Consider the following 23,198-nt stretch of genomic DNA (forward strand, 5'->3'; position numbering starts at 1 on the left):
TCCTCCAAGCCAGAGGAGAAACCTCCTCTTCACTAATAATTTGGAATAAAATGAATGTAGAATTTAATAAAAGTGAAGAGGAAGAACCTTTTCTTAAGAAATAGCTCATTTTAGGGTTGTTTCTTGAGTTATTTAGTGAATTGTTGTGCTATAATTTGGAATAGGCCTAAAGAGTTTTTCTAGACCAGGCCATACTACTACTACTACTACTACTACTACTACTACTACTACTACTACTACTACTACTACGTCAGCCTCTGCCGTAAGTATGCACACTGCTCATTCAAAACAGCGCGTCAGAGTAGGGATTGAATAACTGGAATACTATTAAGAACCAGTGTAATACGTACCAGCTGTATCAAAAAATGTATGAACCAGAGGAATGACATGCTAAAGAAGAAAGTTTTCTAACTTCCCAGCTTATTCCCGCCAATATGCAGTCAGGCTGTTATATTCCGTTGGAGTTGAGAGTTGAGAGGCAGCATAAGAGACAAAGAATATCACAACAAACAATGGTCAATGTAATGTTATTGTTGATCAATGTTATGCGCTTTCGATATTAGTTTTCTTCCGACCCTGAAATGCAACTCATTTAGTCAGTACGGCAAAAACTGAATAAAACATACATGAACAGAAATTGTATTACACTTTTGTTATGTAGTACTTTTCGGTAGGACATAGGCATTTAAAAATTAAATTTTTGGCGCCTTCCCCTAAACTACAATTTCATCCAAGATGAGTAAAATTGTTTATAGCTTAGACTGTATTTTCTTATTCCCCGACTCTATATGCCGATTTTCATCAAATTCTGTTAACCCATTTTCTCGTGGCTCGGCGTCGATATGGACTTAACAACAAAAATACAAATTCATGAATATCTGTGTTATCATAGTCGGTATGGTAAAAATGTATAAGACATAAATGTTCGGAAATTTAATTCTATATAACTTTGGTTATGAGGTATTCATTGATACGACCACTAATAATATACATTTTTGAGAATTAAATTTTAGGCCTTCCCCTAAACTACCATTTAATTCAGCGTGAATACAATTATTTATAGCCTAGATTGTAGTGGCTCATTGTCCGAGTTTGTATGCCAGTTTTCAATTAGATAGGGCCATGAATGACGCAAATATTTAAGAATTAAATTTTAGGCCTTCCCCTAAACTACAATTTCACTCCGCGTGAATAAAATTATTTATAGCTTACAAGGAGGCATTCCCTACTCGTCACCACCGATTTAGCTCAAATTTATAGAATATGCAGGGCTTGGCTAGAAATGAAAGCACCCAAAGTGGGAACTCCAGATGGCCAAGCGTATAGAAAATGAAAATAAAAATAATAATGTTGACGCGGCTCTCTTGCACCGCATAAGCCACTTACGTTAGAGTTCACGCCGCGCAGTTGTTGGCGTAGCGGTAAGAGCTTGGACTAGTAATTCGATGGTCGTGAGTTCGAATCCGCGTGTGGAGAATACTTTTTAATTTTTATATTATTCGTTTATTTTCATTTATTTTATTTATTTGTATGCAAAAGGCAAATAGGACATCATTTTTTTAAAGAGCGCACAATTGTAGAAAATTTGTAGTTGCGAACTTTCCCAACGCGTTCAAACAGAAATTCTTCTTTTGTCTCCTTTACTGGCCATCTCCCCTCCTTAGGGAATTTGCCATAAACGTGAATAGTCGTTTCGCTGTAAGATTCGTTTTCACCTGACAAGTGAAGGTTGCTCCTGGCGGCTGTATACAAACAATAGATTCTTGGCGCAGGCAGAAAAAAGTCTGACAATTAAATCCCAATTTTTTACCCCTTCTATGCCTTTTGCATATAAATAAATAAAAAATGACTTATTCACCTCTTTTCTTAATTGAAAAATGAATAATATAAAGTTGACAGAAATAACCAGTCTCCACACGCGGAGTCGAACTCACGACCACCGAATTACTAGTACAAGCTCTTACCGCTACGCCAACAACTGCTCGGCGCGCACAATAACGTAAGTAGCTTATACGGTGCCAGAGGCGCGTCAACATTTTTATTTTTATTTTCTATACGCTTGGCCATCTGGAGTTCCCATTTCGGGTACTTTCATTTCTAGCCAAGCCCTGCAGGTTCCATAAATTTGAGCAAAATCGGTGGTGACGAGTAGGGAATGCCCCCTTGTTAGATTGTAGCGACTTATTCCCCTACTTTGCATACCAATTTTTATTAAGATAGGACAACTAATATAAATGTTTGAAAATTAAATTTTAGGCCTTCCCCTAAACCACCATTTCTATCAGCATGAACAGAATTATCATCATCATCATCATCATCATCATCATCATCATCATCATCTGTTTACTCTCCAGGGTCGGCTTTTCCCTCGGACACAGCGAGGGATCCCACCTCTACCGCCTCAAGGGCAGTGTCCTGGAGCTTCAGACTCTTGGTCGGGGGATACAACTGGGGAGTATGACCAGTACCTCGCCCAGGCGGCCTCACCTGCTATGGTGAACAGGGGCCTTGTAGGGGGATGGGAAGATTGGAAGGGATAGGCAAGGATGAGGGAAGGAAGCGGCCGTGGCCTTAAGTTAGGTACCATCCCGGCATTCGCCTGGAGGTGAAGTGGGAAACCACGGAAAACCACTTCCAGGATGGCTGAGGTGGGAATCGAACCCACCTCTACTCAGTTGACCTCCCGAGGCTGAGTGGACCCCGTTCCAGCCCTCGTACCACTTTTCAAATTTTGTGGCAGAACCGGGAATCGAACCCGGACCTCCGGGGGTGGCAGCTAATCACGCTAACCACTACACCACAGAGGCGGCAACAGTATTTTTTTAGTATCCTTATTAACGACCCGATGTGTATTTCATGCTGTCGTGTTTATCTGTGAGTAAGCCACAAAAATTAATAATCATGGTTGTGGATATTGGATTACTTTCAGCGAATTAATACTATTTGGACGCTGAAGTAAACCAATGGAGATAACGTAATGTTTTTCTGGTTAAATTTATGTTCGACAGCAATCTTTAATGCATATATTTGTACATAACTAATGTTAGTTTTCATGGTAGGCTATTACCCTTGGCTCTGTCTCTCGCTTGGTGTAAATAGTAGAATAATTTAGGAGTTATTTTTTATATAATTTTCTTAAGTGGGAGAGTATATTCTCTTCGGTGTAATGTAGAGTAAGGTAGGGTAGAGACTCGCGCATAATATAAAGGAAAGTTTTAGATTCTAAAGCAACAACAACAACATCCGGGAATTTAATATATTACTGAACTGTAAGATTTAAATTAACATTTATGTATTTTATAAATTAGATGGAGTAAGTTCATTCTTTTGATATGAATTATATTTGGGAAGTTCAGTAACTATTTGATAAATTTTTTTTTTTTCGAGAAACATGTTTCAGGCAGTTAATGTTTCTTCCTTTACACAGTGAGCAAGTTTATTCTTTTGAATTGTAAAATGTCATTAAAAATATATTTTTTAACAAAGAAGTTCAATAAGTTCAGTTAATGAGAGTAAAAGTAACTATTAATGATATTAATTACTAAAATGTGAGTGTTCTGAGTTATAAACTACATATACACAATGGTAATAAATGATGGTGGACATTAGTGGTTATATTTCATTATGATGATAATATATTATTATTATTGTCATTATTATTATTATTATTATTATTATTATTATTATTATTATTATATTATTTTAATACGTCACCAGTATGCTTTATAGATTGGTTGGAAGATATAATTAGCCATGGTAGCAATCATTTAAAATAGTCACTGGTGTATTAAATGAATTAAATTAATTGTGATCTAATTAATTATTTATATTTATATTTTTTTGGTAACTTTTAAAATATTTTATTATCAAATTTTATTTGGTAAATGAGTATTAGTATTTCAGACCATTGGTTTGTGGATAGCCACTAAATATTTATTTGATAAAAATTATTATTATTATTATTATTATTATTATTATTATTATTATTATTATTATTATTTATTATGGTATCAATAGAGTTTTTCCAAAACAATATGTGAACCTGGTATAATGAGGAGGCATGTTATTAATCCTTTAAATAACTTAATTATGCATTTTATAAATATAATTATTATTTAATTAATTAAAAGAGTAACATATTTATTTATTTACAAAATTTCTAAATATCTGAGTATTGTCTTCTATTGAGTTTGATGGGTAATTATTAGTATTCCGACGATTGATTTTTATTAGCCACCGCAACTTCATTCATATAAATAAAATTATTATTATTATTATTATTATTATTATTATTATTATTATTATTATTATTATTATTATTATTATTATTATTATTATTATTATGGTTCACCTATTATTTTATTTGAACACTAATACCATAATGATGTGTACACCTACATTGGTATTCCTACATTGTTAAGAACAAGTCTGGTAATTAATATTATATAAATTAGATAATTATTTAATTAATTATTCCAAAAATTAATCAATGATGTGATAACGCATTTTATTCTAAAAATAACATTCTTGGACATTGAAATAATGTAACAACGTGATATCATTTTACAATTTACCTTACATTAATTAACATTCAATGGATTATATTCTTCATTTTTCTTGATCTTGATTAATAAAATTGTATACACAAATTCTTTAAAAATCAGTCTGTGTCAGGATTTACATAGTGAGTAGATTATCCTAGTGTAGTATCCCTATGCATCCCTATTCGACGACGGGGACTGAGCGCGTCTTGGGACAGAGATCTCACATCTTCGGAAAGTATATTCTTTTCAGGGGCAGCCGTGGCAACATTGGACATCAGGTCAACACCGAAGAAGCACTGCAAGGGTGCAATACAAAGCTAGAACAGGTCGATAATTTCAAGTATTTAGGTTGTGTGTTTTCCAAGGATGGTAATATAGTGAGATTGAATCAAGGTGTAGTAAAGCTAATGCAGTGAGCTCGCAGTTGCGATCAGCAGTATTCTGTAAGAAGGAAGTCAGCTCCCAGACGAAACTATCTTTACATCGGTCTGTTTTCAGACCAACTTTGCTTTACGGGAGCGAAAGCTGGGTGGACTCAGGATATCTTATTCATACGTTAGAAGTAACAGACATGAAAGTAGCGATAATGATTGCTGGTACAAACAGGTGGGAACAATGGCGGGAGGGTACTCGGAATTAGGAGATAAAGGCTAATTTAGGAATGAACTCGATGGATGAAGCTGTACGCATAAACCGGCTTCGGTGGTGGGGTCATGTGAGGCGAATGGAGCAGGATAGGTTACCTAGGAGAATAATGGACTCTGCTATGGAGGGTAAGAGAGGTAGCGGGAGACCAAGACGACGATGGTTAGACTCGGTTTCTAACGATTTAAAGATAAGAGATATAGAACTAAATGAGGCCACACCACTAGTTGCAAATAGAGGATTGTGGCGACGTTTAGTAAATTCACAGAGGCTTGCAGACTGAACGCTGAAAGGCATAACAGTCTATAATGATAATGTATGTATGTATGTATGTATGTATGTATGTAGTATTATTGGACCTTTATGTTTTCTTATATACATATATAAATGATATGAGTAAAGAAGTGGAATCAGAGGTAAGGCTTTTTTGCGGACGATGTTATTCTGTATAGAGTAATAAATAAGTTACAAGATTGTGAGCAACTGCAACGTGACCTCGATAATGTTGTGAGATGGACAGCAGGCAATGAAAAAAATGGAATGGCGTATGGCTTTTAGTGCCGGGAGTGTCAGAGGACAAGTTCGGCTCGCCGGATGCAGGTCTTTTGATTTGACTCCCACAGGCGACCTGCGCGTCACGATGAGGATGAAATGATGATGAAGACGACGCATACACCCAGCCCCCGTGCCAGCAAAATTAACCGATCATGGTTAAAATTCCCGACCCTGCCGGGAATCGAACCCGGGACCCCTGTGACGAAAGACCAGCATGCTAACCATTTAGCCATGGAGCCGGGAAGCAGGCAATGGTATGGTAATAAACGGGGTTAAAAGTCGGACTGCAAGTTTCACAAATAGGAAAAGTCCTCTCAGTTTTAATTACTGTGTTGAAGGGGTGAAAGTTCCTTTTGGGGATCACTGAAAGTATCTAGGTGTTAATATCAGGAAAGATCTTCATTGGGGTAATCACATGAAGATTGTAAATAAAGGGTACAGATCTCTGCACATAGTTATGAGGGTGTTTAGGGGTTGTAGTAATGATGTAAAGGGGAGGGCATACAAGTCTCTGGTAAGACACCAACTAGAGTATGGTTCCAGTGTATGGGACCCTCACCAGGATTACTTGATTCAAGAAAGGGAAAAAATCCCAAGAAAATCAGCTCGATTTGTTCTGGGTGATTTCCGACAAAACAGTAGCGTTACAAAAATATTGCAAAGTTTGGGTTGGGAAGAACTGGGAGAAAGAAGACGAGCTGCTCGACTAAGGGGTATGTTCCGAGCTGTCAGCGGGGAGATGGCGTGGAATGACATTAGTAGAGGAATAAATTTGAGTAGCGCCTTTAAAAGTAGGAAAGATCACAATATGAAGATAAAGCTGGAATTCAAGAGGACAAATTGGGTCAATTATTCATTTATAGGAAGGGGAGTTAGGGATTGGAATAACTTACCAAGGGAGATGTTCAATAAATTTCCAATTTATTTGAAATCATTTAAAAAAAGGCTAGGAAAACAACAGAAAGGGAATCTGCCACCTGGGCGACTGCCAAAAAGCAGATCAGTATTGATTGTCTCCAATTCAGAGTCAATATTTGAATCTCACATCAATGGCCAGCCTAACTTAGCTTTAACACTTTTCTGTTCAAAGGTTTGCTGTGTGCAAAATAATATGACACAGGAATCCTGTAATGTGTGGTAAGACCTTTGAAAGAATTCAGAGCAATTTATTAGAAAGCTTGTCTTCAGTACCGACAGGATCTCTCTCTACAATACATCAGTCATTCCAAGAAGCTTATCCAAATTCCTGCCATAGACCAGCCTTGATTTTATTGCCATCTCATCTATGATGAAAGAAGCAACCTTTTCATTACCGTGCTGTAAATATTTATTTTCTGCAATCAGACGAGTTCATACCAAAGAAGTATCTCTCCTCTGGAATGGCCAATGTAAGTTTATAAAGATTTTTGGTGTATCAGGTGCAAAATATTAAGAGGTCTTAGGAACCTGTAGCCTGTGGATACCTGTTGGACAGTAATATGCAGACCTTTATAGTATTCTCTCTGAATATATACTTCTGTTTAGGAAAAGCTTGAATCTGCTCAAACAAGAAATTTGCTTTCAAATCACCTTGTTCAGATAGTTCTGTAAGTTTATTTAGTTGACTCTCAAGTCCATGTTGATTTTTTCCATTTTGAGTTGATTCATCCTTTCTTTTAAAGTGGTAATAATATTTGACTGCTTCACTATAAGTGCTGCTTGTTTTCTACTTTTTCTGACTATTCTTTTCAGTTTCAAACTTAATTTAGTGCTGTATAATTTAAGTTTAATAGAACATTCTGTGCCGTGGTTTTATATAATGGTCCACTGATAATTACAAATGGACGGCCCTCCTCTTCGCTGGCTGTAGATGTGATTGGTTCTACGTGAAGTTCAATTTTCTTGTAGAGTTTAGCTTCGTTCAGGGTGCGAAATCGCGGGGGGGAAGGGAGGGATCCCCCCCACCGACGATTTTATCTCAAAGGTTCCCCCACACTAAAATTGCCCGGGGGGATTCTTTCATTACAAAATAATGAGAAAAATGTAGAACACGTATAGTTTATTACTGAAATCAATGATTTTTACTTTGCATATTTTCATAGAAACATCAGCAATAAATCAAATTACTGCCAGACCTTGAGCAAGAAAACATCGCAGGAATGGCAATCCGCACCTGCAGCCTATTGTTCATGTTTCATTCTGGCAAGTCCATCTGAAACGCGGGCAAATATGTAAATTTCCTGAAGCTCTCCTACCTTGTCAATGCTGTAAGTAGCTCGAGCTTACACCACTCCTCTACTTCTTGGAGAGGGCGTGTTTCCGATAGGTATCACTAGAACAATATTCACTTAAGGTGTGTACAAACCAATAAATTTGTTTTGTCTGTGCTTAGCCCTGGTAGACGAAGATTCCGCTAATACAGCAATTAAGTCAGGACAAATCGCGCCTCGTCTGGCCTTTCGTAAGAAAGGGACAGTCTATCATAAATTTCTCAGCTGGTTGGAATAACTTTCTAATGTTTATTATTCTTGTTATCACGACAAAATTCAAACAGAAAGATCTACAATTTACATTGTCATGAGGGAGGGGGTATTTTATTCACAGGAGAATTTTATACCCCCTCCCCCGCCGGATACTACCAGAAATAAACACCAAAATTTAAGCCCTATGTTCCTTCCCCCACCCCCCACCCCCACCATTTCTTTCTAATTTCGCACCCTGGCTTCGTTTCCCACTTCTGTAGCCTTCCTCTTATATTGTCTTCCTGTATGTGATTGTGTTTGTTTGTGTCCGGGAAAAACATGAAATACAGATTGAAAATCGAAAGTAGGATTTATAGTGCTGTGTTTACACTAATATAAGTCCGTAATATGCCTACTGCAAACAGTAGAATGCACACTAGGTTTCCACAGAGATCCCAGTCTATTTCCTTGATGAGAAAATGCCTAACACCATTTATTTTTAAGTTCCTCGTCCTTCGGAAATCTGTGAAATGAAATACCACATCCTTTCGTTGTCTTTGATTTACAGTAAGGAACACTACAGTACACCATGTTTTTTTTAAAGAATTATCCAATGTTCGCATTACGTAAATACGGTCATAAAGTTTAGTCACTAAATTTTAGTCACCTTCACTAGCACAAGAAAGTTCACAAAGTACAAAAATACGTCCTGACAGGCTCGTGAATATTTGAGTGTTCGCCCCCGCAATTTTAAAACTAAGAAGAGCACATCTAGCGGCAAAGCGATGCGTTTCACGAGCCCGAGCGGGAACCAGTTTCACGAGCAGCGAGGCCTCGTATTTCCCAGCTTTGTACAAAAACGTGTCCGCCTCTGTGGTGTAGTGGAGGCCCGGGTTCGATTCCCGGCTCTGCCACGAAATTTGAAGTGGTATGAGGGCTGGAACGGGGTCCACTCAGCCTCGGGAGGTGGGTTCAATTCCCAATTCCGTCATCGTGGAAGTGGTATTCCGTGGTTTCCCACTTCTCCTCCAGGCAAATACCGGTATGGTACCTAACTTAAGGCCACGACCTTCCCACACAAGGCCCCTGTTCAGCATAGCAGGTGAGGCCGTCTGGGCGAGGTACTGGTCGTTCTTCCCAGTTGTATGCCCCGACGCTCCAGGACACTGCCCTTTCAAATGGAACCGTGTCGTCTCAGAACTCACGAGTCTTAAAACTCAGGAGTATCAAAATTAGTAAGAGTAGGTTTCTCTATCTGGGCCAGTCTCAAAACTCACGATCACAAGTTCTTTAGTTGTTTTTTTTTTTTTGCAAGGAAAAGAACTAGGAGTGGAAAGGAAGCGTCCGTTGACTTAATTAAAGTACAGCCCCAGCATTTGCATGGTGTGAAAATGGGAGACCACGGAAAACCATCTTCAGGGCTGCCGACAGTGGGGTTCGAACCCACTATCTCCCGAATATTAGATACTGGCCACACTTATGCGACTGCAGCTACCGAGCTCGGTCAACCTACTAATGATGCGATAACCGACTACTTTTAATGAGCGAATAAATAATCAAATAAAATCATCAAATGAGTTTCAAATATCATCATGAAATGCGTCATGAAAAAATAGATTACGCGAATAGATGAACTCTTACGAAAAATAGAAGTACGCCTTTTTTTTCAATCTGGGAAAAATTCCAGTCCCCGAGTCATACGAATTAAATAATGAGAAAAAATTCCAGTCCCCGAATCATGTTAATTAAATAATGAAAGTTCAAATCCCTGCCGGGAATCGAACCCGGGACCTCACGGATCCCTTGAACCAAAGACCAGAATGCTAATCATTTATCCATGGAGCCGGACGACATGAAATTAAATTAAATTGTCTGCTGCTAGTAAAAAAATATTGCCACTTGGTAGTAATGGGGCTTAGTTCCGTTATGCAACCAGGATGCGACATGTACTTAAATAAGGGTCATAAATTTTAGTCACTAAATTTTAGTCACCTTCACTAGCACAATAAAGCTAATAAAGTACAAAAATACGTCCTGACATGCTCGTGAATATTTGAATGTTCACCCGCGCAATTTACGACTAAGAAGAGCGCATCTAGCGGCAAAGCGATGCGTTTCACGAGCCCGAGCGGGAACCAGTTTTACGAGCAGCGATTAGGATAGTTAATTCACTCATATAGTTCCAAAATTTGGAGATACCTTTGATGGGATACAAAATAATCACTTATTCGATTAATTATTCCATTCGATTATTTTTCGGTTAGCGATTTTCTTTTCCATTCGATTGTTTTTCGATTATTCATTTGAAATCCCATTCGAATGGTTGGGGCAATTAAATAGTGAATACTTTCGAAACAATCGAATGAAAAGTAATCCTAATGTTGTTAGTAACTCATCAATCTCATCACAGGGAAATTAAATTTACCTATCTCCATTCATTTACAGACAACTCAATCAATCAATCAATCAATCAATCAATCAATCAATCAATCAATCAATCAATCAATCAATCACCACTGATATGCATTTAGGGCAGTCACCAAGGTGGCATATTGCCTTATCAGTTGTCTACCTAGCCTTTTACTTAAATAATTTAGGAGCCCCTGAGGCCCTTTAAGTCACCTTCTACAACAGGCAAGGGATACTGTATATGTTATTCTGCCACCCCAACCCACAGGGGAAAATAATGATTGGTGAATGCTATTTGTCGTGATTAGCTGCCACCCCCGGAGGTCCGGGTTCGATTCCCGGCTCTGCCACGAAATTTGAAAAGTGGTACGAGGGCTGGAACGGGGTCGACTCAGCCTCGGGAGGTCAACTGAGTAGAGGTGGGTTCGACTCCCACCTCAGCCATCCTGGAAGTGGTTTTCCGTGGTTTCCCACTTCTCCTCCAGGCAAATGCCGGGATGGTACCTAACTTAAGGCCACGGCCGCTTCCTTCCCTCTTCCTTGCCTGTCCCATCCAATCGTCCCATCCCTCCACAAGGCCCCTGTTCAGCATAGCAGGTGAGGCCGCCTGGGCGAGGTACTGGTCATTCTCCCCAGTTGTATCCCCCGCCCCAAGTCTGAAGCTCCAGGACACTGCCCTTGAGGCGGTAGAGGTGGGATCCCTCGCTTTGTCCGAGGGAAAAACCGACCCTGGAGGATAAACAGATTAAGAAGAAGCAGAAGAAGAAGAAGAATGCTATTTGTTTTACCTCGCACTGACACAGATAGGTCTTATGGCGACGACGGGATAGGAAAGGCCTAGGAATGGGAAGGAAGCGGCCGTGGCCTTAATTAATGTACAGCCCCAGCATTTGCCTGGTGTGAAAATTGGAAACCACGGAAAACCATCTTCAGGGCTGCCGACAGTGGGGTTCGAACCCACTATCTCCCGGATGCAAGCTCACAGCTGCGCGCTCCTAACTGCACGGCGATTGGTGAATGGAAGAGACAGATGTATTATTATTATTATTATTATTATTATTATTATTATTATTATTATTATTATTATTATTATCAAAATATTTTGCTGTGGTCGTAAAACTAATATAATGCATTTTCCCTTTGACATAAAATGATAATGGCGTGTGGCCTTCGGAGAGGCCTGGTGCGTGAATCACCGCGCACCTCATCCCTCCTGCGATAATCGGAAACACCTGCTGTCCGGAGCCGTGAATTTGGAGACTCATCAGAATGTTAATTTAGCTACTAGTTTGTAGCCGTGATTTTTGATACTATTTGCTACTAATTTTAGACCGTGAATTTTGAGACTCGTGAGTTTTGACACTGCTTAGCACGTCAAAAATAAATTAGTCTTGCATTCTGCCTGAGTGATTGCAAATAGGACGACGACACCTGACATGTTTGCCACATTCCTCACACTAAATTACCCTTCTCATCTCTTGATACCAATACACAGTATATCACATCATTGAACTTTTGTTTTAACTGTCATCCTTCTCGTAATTTTGAAGAAGTGCGTGTGTAGTGACGGATGTGGTAGCTGATATTGCCAGCACCAGCGCTGATGGTGCCTGGTCGCGCAGAGAAATTCAGAGATAAAGGCATATGATACTAAACACTAACACTCCCCCTCCATTTTTGTAGATCTAGTTAAGATATAAAAATTATTTCCTTAGCGTATTTGCTCCATTTGCAATCTTTTTTGAATGCCAGAGCCTTTAAAAGTCAAGGTCAAGCATGTTTTTTTTTGACTTTACGTTTTCTTTTATTACACACACCTAGTTTAAGTCACCTTTATAGTACATAACATACCATTTAAATTAAGAATGCACCTATACATTGTCCGTACAAACAGACCACCTCCAGCCTTCCCAGTAACAGCGGAACAAACCTACAGACTAACATCGCTCTCACTTATAGATTTACTCTACGTATAAATTAATTGAGGCAAATATAGGTAGGTAAGGGTTATTCTGCCCGAAGGCAGGTCCGAACCTCCGCAGAGGTGTTCCTGAGCCGGAGATTACGTGCGGTAGGGTGGCCAGTTCCTTTCCGCTCCTCCATTCCCTTACCCCCCACCAACAGCGCGTGGCAACCCATCCAACTCCTGACCACGCCCAATGTTGCTTAACTTCGGAGATCTCACGGGATCCGGTGTTTCAACACGACTACGGCCGTTGGCGGCAAATATAGACCTGCTTAATATTTTGGTGATTGAGGAGAATCACAATACGGTATATTGTGCAAGTTGGCTGCGCGTTTCGAGAATATGTAGTTATCAGCTTGCATTCGGGAGGTGATGGGCTCGAACCCCACTGCTGGTGGCCCTGAAGGGGTTTTCCGTGGGTTCCAATTTCCACACCAAGTAAATGCTGCGACTCTACCTTAATTAAGACTAGGTCGCTTCCTTCTCAGTCCTAACCCAATGTTGCCATCTGTCTGAGCCGGAAAACCATCTTCAGGGCTGCCGACAGTGTGGTTCGAACCCACTATCTTCCTCACAGCTGCGCGCCCCTAACCGCACGGCCAACTCGCCCGGTATATCAAACATGTAGCAGAGTAGAAAAATAGATGTTTTCACACAAAAGTTGTTTTAACACCAGGAACACTTGTAGTGTACTTGGATTTATAGAACACGTTGCATGCAAGTGCCATTTGCACAAAAACTTAACTATTCGATACCTATACGTTTTTCTGTAGCAGTAATTCATAACACATATGCAATGCACACTAATAAGCCCAACAGTTGATGTGACCAAGAATTCAGGTTTATCGCTGCACGATGCAATGTTTATTATTGAGAATGACGAATTCCGTGACTGATTCTCCACAAAGGTATGAAGAAATATAAACACAGACAATAAGAAAGAAGCACCGATTTAACGAAATACAGAACAGTGAACGGTACACAGTGGCGTGAATTTGGATACAGTATGTAGCCTAAAACACCTCAAGAATAGTGTGTATTCAATTATTACACATATAGGCGATCATCCTACAGCAGTGTAAATGAGTTGTAAGACAAATTAGAACTGAAAATTCTAGGAAGTTAAGTGGTTAATGTAGGCCTATATGGAGCTTTTAATAATCCTTTTCTCCACCTGAAACGCATACCTCATTTTAAAGATTAACATGATTTGATACGTACTTCATGGTTCTACTTCACTGTCATTTGACTGTACACGGTAGGTCCATGTAGCTGTTAAGCTTTATTCGAGAGGTGCTGGGTTCAAACCACTACAGCAACAGCTCTGAGGGTGATTTACTTTGTTTTCTCACATCACGCCAGGCAAATGTAGAGGCTGTACCTTAATTAAGGCCACGGCGTTCCAAATCCTAGCCCTCCCCCATCCTTGCGTCCCCGAACACCTTCGATGAGTTAGTGCAAAGTTAAACTGACAGAAGAAAAAATCCACTTCCGCATACGAGAGATGTAATCTCCACCCTGTCAGTGACTCTTCAGAGTACAGTTCCCCTTCAAATCTTTCCACATTCACTTCAGTTAACCCACTTGCTGGTACTCTATAATACCTATTTTAAATTCAAGCGCAGCCTTAAAATAATTATTACATACTGCATAGTTACAGGCCCTTGAGCAAAAAAGTCTCAGTCAAAAAAGAAGAAAAGTAAAGATGTTTCTAGACGACCGTAAAACAACAATCATCATTTAAAAAAATATCACACGCGCGCGCACACCTGTTCATTAACAGGTAAGATCTGATGTCCCTAAGGGTCCAATATTAAGTCCTCTGTTTGGTCAGTAATAGAAAACATGTGAAACAACGTCAAACGACTTTGCTTTACATTTAGGACGGAGCATATTTTACAAATTTACGAATATAATATTTAATATAATTTACAACCTTTGCGTGTTCACACAGGCACACAACACAGCTTTTTTATAGTTCAAGGATGTTATCAGATGCAGTTTTAATTAGTATATATCACTGAGGATGCGAGTAATCCTTCTCAAGTGTGCATGGAGTGCGAAAATCTAGTCTCTAGTCCTTCATATTTCTAGTCTGTTTTGTTGCAAGATTAGCCTACATTTCTGTCATGTTTGCTTTGGCTATTCTTGAAAGCAAGCAACTCAGTTTGTAGTTTCACGTGGATTCCGAACCACTGTAATTTTGGCTATTTTAGGGACTGTGGCAGCCGTATGACACAGTCACTGACTTATCACCAAGCCGATAACAGTTCGAATCCCAATCAATGAATGAGGTATTTTTGAAATGAAAAGTCACATTCCTGTGATTCGGATGCCAAATGAAACTAGAGGTATTGTGGCTATGATCACAAATCATTAATCATGAAAAATTACAAACTTGCTCACACTGCTTACTTCGACTATTTCAATGTTTACAGCTTCATTTGTGGGCGAGATCCGAGATACACATCTCAAATCTTGCTACTGGAAGAATTAACTTGTTTCACCTCAATTGATTCTTCATGTATTTTTCTCGGCCTCAAAGTCATAAACTTAGCAGCAATAAATAATTAATGTTTACTATGAGTATGGTCTTGCATTTGGGTGAATGGTCAGAATAACGGCTTTCGTTTCGAAAGGTCTGAGGTTTGGTTTCCGGCGGGGCCGGAGTTTTTAGTCGAATCTGGTTATTTTCTCTGGCACAGGCATTAGGTTTTTCTGTGCGTCTTAATGTACACCTCTTCATTTACACATAAGTCCGACTCGTTGGCTGAATGGTCAGCGTACTGGCCTTCGGTTCAGAGGGTCGCGGGTTCGATTCCCGGCCGGGTCGGGGACTTTAACCTTCATTGGTTAATTCCAGTGGCCCGGAGACTGGGTGTTTGTGCAGTCCCCAACATCCCTGCAACTCACACACCACACATAACACTATCCTCTAACACAATAACATGCAGTTACCTACATATGGCAGATGCCGCCCACCCTCATCGGAGGGTATGCCTTACAAGGGCTGCACTCGGCTAGAAATAGCTACACGAAATTATAATTTACACATAACACTCCATGCTACCCACCACCCAAGAAACACCCACATAGGCAACTGGAAAAAGTAGTAGTAGTTTACTATAAGGATACCCAACGCCCATAGTCTATCATGGAACTTAAACAATGGTGTGATGTAAAGGCAAGAGTTTTAAAAACTTACGAGTTACTTTAAAATGTTTGATACTTCATCTCCTACTTTAGTTGAAGATTATTTCTTTATTCCTTTACAATTTGCTTTACGTCGCACCGACACAGATAGGTCTTATCGATGATGGAGGAGGAAAGGGCTACGAGTGGGAAAGAAGCGGCCGTGGCCTATATTAAGGTACAGCCACAGCATTTGCCTGGTATGCAAAATGGGAAACCACCTAAAACCATCTTCATGGCTGCCGATAGTGGGGTTCGAATCCACTATCTCCCGAATGCAAGCTCACAGCTGCGCGACTCTAGCCGCATGGCTCGGTAGTTCAAAAATAAAGAACTTCAGACTTGATATATATTCTTTCCACATTTATCAACTTCTTCTTCTGGCCTTTTCCCAATTACCTGCAGTCGGAACTTCGTGCACAATTAGCCCAGTTTTACGGGCTGGTATCTCTCCCGACTCCAATCCTATGTGGAGGGATGCAATCGCAATTGTGTTTTCTTGAGGTGGTTTGCGAAATAATGTGTTGTATGTAAATAAAGATTTGTATTAAGAGGAACAGAAACACCCGGGCTAAGAGCTAGAGAAATTAACGAGACAAAGTTAAAATCCCCGACCAGGCCGGGAATCGAACCGGGGGTCCTCTGAACCGAAGGCCACTACTCTGACCATTCATCCAAGGAACCGGTATCTTTCCATATTACAACAATGAGAAAAAAATTATAAATTTAAACCCTCACTTTTTAAAATGAGGCCGATCAATCACACTCAAAAGTCTGGCCTAGAAAGCTGATGGTGATTGTTGTTCTAAGGAGCATACAATCTAGATCATCGGTCCCAAGGAAGTTGGTATGTTTGGATATTACCGATTCTCAACGATGAACAGAGCGATGTTGAATGTATTAGTTTTCCCTTGCTATTTGCACATAAATCAAATCATAGTATTTCCAGAGTCGTGGGCCTAAAACATTGCAATTACAAACATTACCACAGGCTTGAATTAACACAAAGTTGTGAGTTTATACTCAGCCAAGTCCACCTGTCTTGTGGTCAAAAGTTTATTCAATAGTAATACCTAACCCGCGCAAAGCTTCCTAGTAGATACTGTACAAAACGCAGATTAACACATGTTAGATAATATCAGCTCTTAAAGGTTCTACAAAATATTTCTTCCTTTACGAAAATTTCAATGTTCACATTCTTTTCAGTCTCTTTGTGCACTCCTTCCGGCAAAGCAGTTCCAGGCATTCTAGTAATAGTGATTAGCTCTTCACCAAGACAGTTGCGGTTAGAACTCCCTGTCAAAGCACGTGAAATATTGGACACAAAGCTTCACAGTCGCATAAAACTCCAAAGCTTAATTGCCTTGACACCGAGCTCGATAGCTGCAGTCGCTTAAGTGCGGCCAGTATCCAGTATTCGGGAGATAGTAGGTTCGAACCCCACTGTCGGCAGCCCTGAAAATGGTTTTCCGTGGTTTACCATTTTTCAACCTGGCAAATGCTGGGGCTGTACCTTAATTAAGGTCACGGCAGCTTCCTTCCCACTCCCAGCCCTTCCCTGTCCCATCGTCGCCATAAGACCTATCTGTGTCGGCGCGACGTAAAGCAACTAGCAAAAAAAATAATAATAATAATAATGCGTTGACGACCCCGGACAATAAAAAGCCTTATGACGACGACAGCACACGAGTGCATAACCTACTCTCGTGGATGATCGCAGCTGGTAAATACGACATAAAAGACTGAAAAGGGAGTGTCGTTTTTGAAAATCAACAAGCTAAAAATACACCCTCCGATGATGTTAAGATGTACAGTCTACAGTCATTGAAGAGCCCTTAAAACAAATAATAATATTTATAGTTCTCGTCCCAGGATAACAAAAGTGGCAGAGTTTAGTCTGTAAATGTTTATTCGATCATAAGTTCGATTATAAAATCTCTTCGTCTTGGGTTTAAATGGCTGCACTGTTGACGATTCATCTATTACACGGAAACGTCGCTCGGTTTTTCAACATACAGTATACACGGATAAACTACTTTCAATAATATTGCACGTACACCTTTACGCCTACACTTGAATGTGTGGAAGAAATGATCTGGTTACCCTAGGTCCTGAAACTTCCAAGCAAACAGAACATTCACATTGTCGTTCTGAGTAGGTTAGTCAAAAAAATCGCATTAAATAATAATAATAATAATAATAATAATAATAATAATAATAATAATAAACAGAGAGAGTTTTACCGTACAGGCATGTGTAAACAAGTGTGGCTCGTTGATGCATGTACTATGTCCAGGAATATTGCATTATAATGAAAGAAATAATTACACTGCACTTGGCAGAAAACAATATGCCAATGAAGATAACCCACACAATTCCGTTAGATGCTCTTCTTATAATTTGTAAGCACATTTCTATAGTACGCTGGAAATCACATGTTCTTATGCACATACCGGTACACCACACAAATCAAACAAATATTGAATATGACATTTTGTGCAATTACATATGCATATGGAATTTACAATCACAGATGAATAATACAGAACTACGCTCAACTGAATAACAAACCACGACATTCATGAATAACAGCTCCGAAATCCAAACTTAAATCCAACCAAACGGAGTCCGCACGCCTCCAGCTGATGACATATCAACGATGTCATAGAAATAGAACAGTATCACATGGGAAATATCCCAAAACATTACCAATTTAACAAGTTCCACGTTCACGTGTACATGTGACCATTGTATATAGCGGATAATATTTCTGTGATATTTGCCTAGCTACGGAGCTGATGCGATAGTGTTAATGCGAACACTGTGTAATGTAGGTATGCGTAATTCTGTAGATAAATGTTTATGCACAGTTTAAATTGAGGTGAATCAGTTAAATGAATGAGCGACAATCAACTTTCCTTCTGATGTACCATATAGGTCGATTATTAAATAACTGACTTCATATTTTGTATTATATCACGATTTGAGCAATACATTTCTTCGTAACGTTGCAGGTATATGTGTACACTTAGCTGTAACGTCTGTTGTGTTCAATGTACTTATCCGGCCATTTGTTAGTATCTACTCAGTGCTTGACGACGATTCGCAACCGTCAGGTTGGCACTCATGTTTACTACTGCTGCCACAGCCTTGTTTGTGTGCACTCTGTTACATCGAGCAGTAGTGTTGTATTGACTGGAGGGGAAAAGCGAGCAGGCATTTCCTTATATCGTTTTCCTTCAGGATATACGATATATACACATTTTAATAGAAGTTTATGTGATAAGTGATGTAGGATACTATTTCTTCTATCTATATAAAGACTAGATTGCTCCTGGCGGATGTATACGCGGCCATTTTAGTAGGCGATGCGGCAACCGTGTATATTCCGCCATTCGAAACAATCAAAGTGTTTTTCACCAGGTGCAAGTCCTGGAATTTTGGTGAATACCTTGTGGTATATATGAAATCTGTGTCATGTGATATATCAAGATCAATGAAGAAGTTCTTAGGATTACAGTGAAGTGAAAATTTCGTTTCTTAGTGCTATACATAATGCGGTAGAGCGATGGAAAGCGAAGTGAAGCAGAGGAATCAAAGAAATCGTCGACGTGAACGGGCTCAGCGCATGCAAGCACAGAGAGAAAGCAAGGCGAAAGATGGGGATAGTGCCGAGGACGAATCTCCGGCTAGAGAAAAGCCTCAGAGACCACCGAATAGAAGAAAGAAGTCGAAAGAACCACCTTTTGAGGAGGATATCATTGATGGATTTTCCATCTTAGCCTTCCGCACGTACGAAGAATTAGAGGTAAGGCCATTGTTTCTTCTATACATTTTTGTTGTCATTTGTAATTTATGAAATATTGAATATGACATTCATGTAAGATATATTTTTCCAGTAGGGCCTTATTGCTGATCTGTTTTATTCCGTGTATTTGTCGCTAAATGTAGGGTTTATTGACATGTGATCTTATCAACCAGACCAGGCAGTAGTCCTTGGTACAACAATGAAATAACAAACTTCCCTGTGGAGCGCAAATGTCACTTCATCTCTTCATTTAAGAAGCGTTAATTACGATAGTAGTCTTTCATTATAAGGTGGCAATAAAGCATATTTGTTATGGAAATACCTTCATTGTTGCCTTTCATGTAAGCGCTTCCTTATTGTTCTGTAACAAAGAGAACTTGTTTACATACTGGAATATATTTGCGTGTACTCTCCTTGCCGAAAGACGAAAGAAACTAGGGGTAAAATGAGTTACTTTGATGGTTCATTTGTTTACTGTCTTAGATTATTTGACATGTTCAAAAATGATTGGGAGAATAATACTTATAAGTGTAGTAATAAAAATTTAATTCAATCATGTACAAGTAAATGAGACATACCGTGAAAATGAATGTTATTATTTCTGGTGGGTCGAACACATCGTAATTTCCCACGATGTTTACTATTCACTTTCTTTGTTGTGGTTTGTTACGATGGTCATCAGATGTGAAAATATGATAAATTCGTTCACGGAAACTTTTTCACTGAGTACATGTTACACACTACCTTTCCGGTACTTGCTTTCTCTGAATTCCGTGTTGTGATTCATTGATAACCACATGGATTCCTAAAACACTTTTCATACTATGTATCCATTAAAGTGGTGCATTGGTATATGCTTTTTAGCCAGTGTAGAGTTCGTAGTAAATACAATGTTCTTCGTAGTAAATACATTGTTCTTAATACCTCCCTCCCTCTTTCTCTCCCCTACACACACACACACACACACACACACACACCTGGGAAGCAATTCATTTTGCAAGCGATAAATGGGCAGTACTTCGGATGTCGTCTGACATTTCTTCAGTACTGAAGTCTGTTGTCATTTATATAACGTCAGACAGTGTCAGCGGGCGAGTTGGCCGTGCGGTTAGGAACGCGCAGCTGTGAGCTTGCATTCGGGAGATAGTGGGTTCGAACCCCACTGTCGGCAGCCCTGAAGATGGATTTCCGTGGTTTCCCATTTTCACACCAGGAAAATGCTGAGGCTGTACCTTAATTAAGGCCACGGCCGCTTCCTTCCAATAGCTAGGCCTTTCCTATCCCATCGTCGTCTTAAGACCTATCTGTGTCGGTGCGACGTAAAAACAAATATTAACTAACCGTGTCGTCCTGAAATTAATATTGTAGCCTTTGCCAGTGGGGTGCTGAAAGATTTGATCATTTTTGCACGTTGTAAATAAGGCATACTGTGAAAATGAATGTTATTCCTGGTGGGTTGAAATATCGCCCGATGCTGATAATCCGCTTTCTTTCGCTTTGTTATGATGATCATCAGGTGTGAGAATATGGTAAATACGATACAATAATAGTAATAATAATAATAATACTTATACTTTTACGGTTTTTGCAAACTCCGAGGTGTCGGAATTTTGTCCAGCAGGAGTTCTTTAGGTGTCTGTAAATCTACCGACGCGGGGCTGACATGAGCACCTTCAAATATCACCGGACTGAGCCAGGATGGAGCCTGCCAACTTGAGCTCAGAAAGCCAGCGCCTTAACCGTCTGAGCCACTCAGCCCGGCACGTAGTTTACCGTCTGCATTTTATATTAAATAAACTCACTATTGACTATTACTAATAGTATGCTAGGCCTGTTCTTTGTTTCTGTTCGTGTACCAGTCAGTATATTTACAAGACAGCTGCTTCCTCAGTCATCTCTTCTGATTGCATTTTTGATGTGAGGGTCCATGAAACTCGTTTTTTGTTTTTGTTTTTTTTTAGAAATAATATCAAAGTACAGGCTATGCCTTAATATTATAATCGCATTTACGAATATCTTTACGAGAGATAAAATGTTCATCGTCGTGTATTTTTTTAACAGTAAACGTGACTGATATCGGATAATTAAGGATTATTAGAAATTGAGGCTGATCTCAATGTAGGTAGAACAACAACGTTAAGTTTGTCCTTGGAGTGAGGTTAATTTCATTAATCAATCAGCTGTAAGTTATATGCCCATTTAGACCTTTGAGTGTTCATAATACATGCTAAAATGTTATTCTGTGGCGTTGAAGTGAGGTTAATTCTGTTAATCAATAGACTGTAAGTTAGTTGCCTACTTAAACCTATTTGAATGTTGTTAATACTTGCTGAAATGTTATTTCTTGGCTTCTTATGTAAGCAAGTAGAAGTCGCACTTTCACTTGTTAATTTTCTTGCATTATTTCTGTGATCTGTTTTGTACGTTATTAAAAATACACTTGTCTGCAATGTTTTATAGTCCACTTTAGTACTGATATAATATGTGTACCTTATTGTAAATGTTAGATTTGGGCATTTGTTGAATCATCTGATATTTTGTCTCTGAATACTTCATTATTTTCCATTACTGGTTAGAAAAAAATGTTATAAATTGACACCTCAACTCAGCAATCCACTGTCCTGATTGGAAAACTGTTAATGGACTTTTAAAAAATACAGAAAAAATTATTGAATTTTGGGTGATAATATGCTGTTCTGATATTCCACATGTTACTAAACATAAAGTCATGTTATCTCCACGTATCCACATATTTTTAACGATATTGGTAGGAAGCATCGTATTCAATAAGCCCTACCTTTCTTGAAAATAAACAGAAACGATCAAAACAAAAAGTCTGGGATAACGTTTCTGAATTTACATGGAAAATATAGCCTAATGTGTTTCTTTCCCAGGAGAGAAATCAGAACTTGAAAGCTTTATTGTAGTTCAGGTGATACAATTAATATATATTCTGTTCTGTTTATTGAGAAGAATTTCATCCTTTATAAATAAGGTTAGCAGTTATGTAGTGGTCAACATGATTGTTTTTCTGAAAGTAATCATACTGACAAAATAAATTCGCCAAGATATTTCTACATATTCATCCATTTAGTGTTAACATTTAAAAAATATCATTTTGAATCAATACCTAGAAATTTTGGGTGCATCAGTTGACCAGGTTCTGCAAAATGTTGAGAGAGACAAGAGAGCAAGTATTATTGAGGCAGCTATATTTTTGTACATTTTGTATTTATTTTATATACATAATTAATGTTCATACTAGCCCTAAAATTTGTCTGTGAGGACATGGCCTCCATAAAAGCATACAGTTTATATAAGTTATTGTTTAAACAAAAGACTAAAGTTAAAGGTGTTGTAAACTCTTATCAGCTCTGTGCAGAATCTAAAAATGAACATGTATGAAGAATTTGTGTGCAGTCAAATCTATCTGGGAATTAAGCATTCTTCTTTGATTGTATTAGTGACATGAACATTAACTAAATAATACCAACAGTCACGAGATTGCTTTTTTTAACGATACAAATTCTCCTGTATTTGCACCAAGAAGGGCATCCTGCATTTCAGACTTTCTCATCTGTGCTGTTGTTCAGCAGTTGTTTTGGTGTTTTTGTTCTGGCTTGTCTACAAGACGGCCG

At 39.0% G+C, this 23,198-nt stretch overlaps 1 protein-coding gene across 3 annotated transcripts in view; it reads left to right on the forward strand.

Moving 5' to 3' along the window:
• The first annotated feature begins 18,943 nt into the window (after positions 1–18,943).
• Positions 18,944–23,198, forward strand: part of tay (tay bridge) — a 942,824-nt gene continuing 938,569 nt past the window's right edge. For all 3 annotated transcript variants that reach the window (XM_067141886.2, XM_067141887.2, XM_067141888.2), the window contains exon 1: positions 18,944–19,560. In XM_067141886.2, the coding sequence (XP_066997987.2) occupies positions 19,321–19,560 (240 nt within the window). In that variant the 5' untranslated portion in view covers positions 18,944–19,320. The remainder of the gene's footprint in view (positions 19,561–23,198) is intronic.

The sequence above is a fragment of the Anabrus simplex genome, chromosome 2 (genome assembly GCF_040414725.1).
Source record: "Anabrus simplex isolate iqAnaSimp1 chromosome 2, ASM4041472v1, whole genome shotgun sequence".
In the NCBI taxonomy this organism is placed as follows: domain Eukaryota; kingdom Metazoa; phylum Arthropoda; class Insecta; order Orthoptera; family Tettigoniidae; genus Anabrus; species Anabrus simplex.